The following is a 6,176-nucleotide window of genomic DNA, read 5'->3' as shown; positions in this document are numbered from 1 at the left end:
ATCATATATTAAGCTAAAACAAAAATCATATTATATATTAAGCTAAAACAAAAAACAGAAATCATATCATATATTAAGCGAAAAAAAAAAAAAAACCAAAGTCATATCATATATTAAGCTAAAACAAAAAACAAAAATCATATCATATATTATGCTAAAACAAAAAAAACCAAAGTCATATCATATATTAAACTAAAACAAAAAAAACCAAAGTCATAGAATGTGTCAAACTAAAGACATACTAAAAAAGATGAAACAAATCAGTCAATTTCGATATGGTGAGACTCAGACTTTGGAGGGACATAGTTCTTCATACGCTCAAGTAATATTGGATCCTTTGCAGCTTCCCACAGATCGACAGCAATCTTCAAGCGCGCTTATTTGATGTTCTCATCGCTCATCAAATCCAAACTTAGAGATTGCATATGACACTCAATGTATTTCAATGCATAGACCCCGCAATCGCTATGCGACTTATTCAAATCGGATAGCATCTTCATGTCTATGATTTCATATGGTGTCAAAAGAGATGCTTTTCCATTCACCTTTGCATTAATTTCTTTCAAAATCCTTGGGACGCACGTTGCGAAACACTAGACATACCTTCTATTCTTGTGTCCAGCACAGTCGAAGACTTCAACAGTTCTTAAGACGAAGTTAACGAAAACAGAAATCCAGTGGTTGCTGTTGACGCAAATCGGAGCGTATATCCTGTCAACATCTGTACCCCATTGTTTTCCTATCTTTCCGTGAGAAGGAAACTCACCATTAGCATACTCGAGAAGTCTACTATCCCATTTGTGCTGCCGCTTTGTCTTCAAGTACTTGGTGTATTCCACTTTGATTCTCTCACTGAACATGCAATTCATGAAACCAACACGGTCTGACTTCATTTGACCTAAAGATGTTTTCTCCCGGAATAAATACATCATCGCATCCATTTCCTTGAAAACAAATAAAAGTGAAATTTAAATTTAACCATGGTAAAATAATGAACAAATTAACTATTGAAAAAATCAAGTTTATACTCACTTGATTGTGCAGCCACTTGTAGTGAGTAATGACACGGTCGAGCACTTCATGATTAATTACCGATGGACCCAACTTAAGTTGCTCGTAACTGTGGAAAAAAAATAGTAATATGTAAGCCAAAATTTTTAAAATCTGGACAATTATTAAAAATATAGTAATTTGTAAGAACACGTACCTATGATTCCTTTGTCATGCTTCCAAAGCATTCCATCTAACTTCGGAAACGAAAACCAAATCAGCATCCTCGTCATACTTTCCCGCATCTATTGGAGGATCAACTCCAGGTACACATGGTTTTTGCGAAAGATGTCCTATTGTTTTCGCTAAGAAATCTTGAGTGCCCAATAAATCCTGACTTTCAATATTAAGGTCTATGGCCCCCGATTTGGTGAACAAATCATCGAAAAGAAAGTTATCTTCCTGTCAATGAAAAGATCAAACAAAGTTTAATGTTTACAAACAAATAAATCCAAACAAAGTTTAATGATTACAATACAATACATAAAGTTCACAAAGACAATTACAATATTTAAGTTTACAATTAGCCAAATAATTTCAAAAAACTTACAAAGCCGAATGTTTAAGAAAAAAACAAAAAAAAAACATAACCGATTTCCAAAACATTAAAACGAAGACAACTTTTACCAAGTTACTTTTTACGTACCAAACTCTTTGGTTGAACGGATGGTGATTTCCCCTGTTTCAAAAATAAGAATCAATAAGTTTGACAAAATCATTACATATACAACACCAAAGCATATAAATTATTTATTGACTTACCACATCTTTTGGTTTAAAGGATGATGGTGTGGCTTGTGTCGAAGTTGATGCTATAGTCGATAGTATCTCCTTCACTTCTGATACATCCTCCTCCACCTTCTTCAATCGCTGGCTTATTTCTTCCTTAAAAGGCTTGAAAGAAGCTTCAAACATACCTTTAATGAATGACTTTATTTCTTCATCAAAACCATGAGTGAACGACGTTGCGGCTCGCTGACATAGGAGTTGCATTTTTCGACTCTCTGCACCATGATCAATCTGCTTCGTCTTTCTCTTCTTCGTGCTTGATGCTCCCACATTTACATCTTCCTTCTTCTCGCTACTCTCCAACCCAGACAATTGATTGTCTCCATCACTTTCCTTTTCAACATGATCATCTTCGTTTACAACCTCCTCTATCTTCTCTTCTTCAACATCATTAGATTCAACATGACCCCACTCATGGTCTCTAAAATCGTAACCAGATCGCACCAAGTCGTTTACGTTTTTGACTCCCACATCATCGATCTCATCATGCCTAAAAAACTCTATATCATCGATTATGTCAAAATTTCCTGACCTCGAGATGTATGGATAGACGATATCCTACCAAAAAAACAGTAACAAAAATTTTGGTTAAGCAATAGTAAAAAAACAGAACCATATTCAGACCATGACAATTAAAGAAGAATAGAGAAAATTAATTACTAACCTTTGGTCCAAACGATTGCTCTATGATGATAATGTCTTGATAAGACACTTTTGCAGCTCCCTTCCAGTTATAACATCTAGCACCGTTTGTGAATTCCTTGTTGATCTTTTCTCCCAACAACTCTCCAACCACTGGAATTGCTTCCATAACCCATACTTGAAGTGCAAAGGAGAAGCCATTAAGAATATAACTGTTGGTCTTCTTCAACTCCTTTCTTGTGTCCATGATCGAGGTCACAAGGTAGTCAAAAGAATGCAAACCCCAAGGATAAGCTCTCAACTTATCAAGATCCATCACCAACTTGATGTATGAGAGAGGGATCTTTTTCTTCTCGTCCTTAGCCATTACCAAACCAGCTATGACGCACACATATACAAATCTTAGCTTGTCATCAGGTTCCCACTTGGGAGCTTCTACTAGGTGCACATCCATCAGCCGCTTAATGGTAATCTCCCCATCTCTCTTCAATAGTCTAGCCCAAAAACCTTTATCCTTCTTCCAACTGTCTTCATTCCAAGATTTCAAATCTAACCTGAAATCATCCTTGCTTTAGCGGATAACCGATCGGATTTTGGTTCGGATCAGTTTAAAACTAAAATCCAAATTACACTCAATATAAAAACCAATCGGTTTTNTTGTGATCAACTGCCTACACATAATGCTATGTATAAAACGCGCAGAGTACCCTAACCCATTCTCGTAGATGGCAAACAAATTTGAAAACACAGGATCACTCTTCACTTGCTCATACTCTGTTGGCAAAGCATCCTTGATTCTTGTTAAGATAGACATTCTGCAGCTATTGTTTATCTGCTTCACTTGTGGTTCATCACCGTATTTGAAAATGCCTTTAGGATACTCCTTTTCAAAGCCTGAACAATAGATTAAGAAAAATTAAATCAAACACAAGATTAAGAGTTGTTAAGTATAGCTCGCATGACAAGAATCACAATAATCAAGAATCACAATTACCATGAGTTAATTTATTATTTCAAAATATATGAAAGTACCTTCGTTTATCATCCCGATTGATCCTGATTTTTCATCCATGTAGAAGCTAACTAAATCAAAGTGCACCTGACATGTCAAATAAAAACTTATTACAATCAAAGAACCAAGAAACTAAATCGAAGTGCACCTGACATGTCAAATAAACACAAACACATTTGTCTAATAATCATTCACACAAAATGAAAACAAGAACATGAAGAAAGAATGTAAAATAAAGAGCACAAGAAACCTAAATGCAATTAAAATTCAGAAATTTAAAACTAACTAAATTGAGATTTCTAAAGCTTAAAATATCAAGATGTCTTTTATAATTCAGAAATTTGTTTACCCGATTTGGTAAAATTAAGAAATTGACCCATTAAACATTCACACTTTTCACCGGAAGTTATCGACTAAAGATCAAACATGGAGGAAGAAGTAATGTTAAATCAAGAGCATAAAAAATCAACATGCAACTAAAATTGATACTTGTAAAACTAACGAAATCAATATGATAAAACTACAAAGATTTGCACTACAATATGCTGAAAATTTTAATATGTTGTGAAGAGAAGCAAACAAAATTGAGCGATTAGTGGGAGGAAACTAAAAATTGATGATTCGCAATAACAAGAGGAAGACAAATAAAAAGGAGGACGAAACAAACATAAAGCTTTGCCCAGATGAGTAAAAACGAGGATAAAAACACACCTCCATCGATGAATCGCGACCACAAGAGGAACCCAGTCACCGCCGCTGTCGATATCACCAAAATTTGTTTTTTTTTTTACGATTTCACCGAAGCTTTGCCCAGATGTCGATATCACCGAAGCTTTGCCCAGATGAGTAAAAACGAGGATAAAAACACATCTCCATTGATGAATCGCGACCACAAGAGGAACCCAGTCACCGCCGCTGTCGATATCACCGAAGTTTGTTTTTTTTTTACGATTTCGTAAAACATGTAAGAAGAGAAAGGAAAAGGGTTTGGGTAAATTACGATTTCGTGAACTCTCTTTTCCAATTAGAGGTTTAGGATTTTGTTTTGTTTTCTGATTATTTTAGGAAATAAATTTAACGATTAATTATATATTAACTTTATACATTTTTTCTTTTTTAAGTTTTTTATAAATTGAGGGCAAAACTGGATTTTGGTTATTATAAAACCTATATGACCAAACCTAAAAAAACCAAGTGTATATGGATATTTTTTTTAAAAAATGTCCTTTATTTCCAATTTTTCCTTTTTTTAATTTGATTTCAGGTATTATTGTGGTTGCCATCTGCTTGATTTCAGCCTAATCCTTTCTATTGAATTATGTAATCACGATAAACTGGAGAAGAATGTGGATAGACTTGATTTAATAGTGGTGGATGACAAGGTAAATAGCCTAATTTTAATTGTTTATATTTAGCCACTTTTACATTGAATACTCTTTTGTGCTTTACTAGGTTTTCAAATGCTTTTACAAATTTTTTTGCTTATTAACATTTATTGTTGTCATTGTTGGTTAATAGGTTTCATTGAAAGGATGGGTTTGTTACTCATCAAGAGGACGGTGATCGATGATGATCACTAGAGAGCAGAGCCGGCCAATAGGCCAAGCAAGTCAAGCACTGGCTTGCGGCCGTTAATATTAACATTAAATTCCGGCCGGATTTTGATAAAGTTTCCCTTAGGCCAGTGGTCTAGTTAAAGTGAAACTATGTCAATAATGCAGGTTCGAATTCTAGAGTTGCATATAATTTTTTTGTTTTTGTTTTTGGCTTGTAGCCCTAAAAAATTCAGCGCTGGCTCTGCTAGAGAGCTAGCTAAAACAATAATGGTGATGGTTAGATCTGATGGAAGTGATATTCAATAGAAAAGGGCAACAAAGAGAAGATATATATATGCTAGCACTATTCATTGTGAGGGCTAATGAACATGTCCATTCATTCCCAACTTTGCATTCTCTTACTTTTTGTAATGCAATAAAAAAATTACCATAAATGACATCAGCATAACAGAGTTTATTTTCATTTTTTAAGACTCATTTTTGTCGATTGTATTGTACATGATATCAAAGTTACAAAATGGTACATTTACTATTATATTATTAGTACATTTACTATTATAGAACAATACTTGGATTCACTCCTAGGGGTGAACCTCTCCATTCACCCCCTAATAAAATAAGGCAATAAAATCTTTATACATTATTATAAAATTAAAAAACTTAAACCGCACTTTAATAAACCCAAACCGACATATATAAAATTTAAACCCTAACCATCTCATTTGTGAACCCAAACCGTATATAATTTCGTTCTACTTATAAAATCTAAACCCTAACCATCTTATTTGTGAACCCAAACCGACATATAATTTCGTTCTAATTGTGAAATCTAAACCCTAACAACTCATTTGTGAACCCAAACCGACATATTATTTTGTTCTACTTGTAAAATCTAAACCCTAACTATCTCATTTGTGAACCCAAACCGACATATAATTTCGTTCTAATTGTAAAATCTAAACCCTAACCACCTCATTTGTAAACCCAAACCGACATATAATTTCGTTTTAATTGTAAAATCTAAACCCTAACCACTTCATTTGTAAACCCAAACCGACATAATTTTATTCTAAGTGTAAAAATCTAAACCAAGCCAATATTTAACTTTCCTTAATTAAAAGTATACA

General features: G+C 33.9%; 2 protein-coding genes across 2 annotated transcripts; both read right to left on the bottom strand.

Moving 5' to 3' along the window:
* Window positions 388-3,048, bottom strand: LOC104771569. Its single transcript, XM_010496112.2, has 6 exons — window positions 2,504-3,048; window positions 1,813-2,397; window positions 1,697-1,729; window positions 1,208-1,452; window positions 1,033-1,120; window positions 388-944 (listed from the first exon to the last, which is right to left on the bottom strand). Exons 1-4 carry the CDS (start codon window positions 2,933-2,935, stop codon window positions 1,222-1,224), a joined length of 1,281 nt encoding a protein of 426 aa, XP_010494414.1. The 5' UTR covers window positions 2,936-3,048; the 3' UTR covers window positions 388-944; window positions 1,033-1,120; window positions 1,208-1,221.
* LOC104772778 lies at window positions 3,053-4,467 on the bottom strand. The gene is made up of 3 exons (XM_010497352.2): window positions 4,205-4,467; window positions 3,514-3,580; window positions 3,053-3,375 (listed from the first exon to the last, which is right to left on the bottom strand). Exons 1-3 carry the CDS (start codon window positions 4,208-4,210, stop codon window positions 3,053-3,055), a joined length of 396 nt encoding a protein of 131 aa, XP_010495654.1. The 5' UTR covers window positions 4,211-4,467.

The sequence above is a fragment of the Camelina sativa genome, chromosome 20 (assembly GCF_000633955.1).
Source record: "Camelina sativa cultivar DH55 chromosome 20, Cs, whole genome shotgun sequence".
Lineage (NCBI taxonomy): Eukaryota > Viridiplantae > Streptophyta > Magnoliopsida > Brassicales > Brassicaceae > Camelina > Camelina sativa.
Note: the sequence above shows the minus strand (reverse complement) of the source record. Positions and strands in the feature narration are given on the sequence as shown.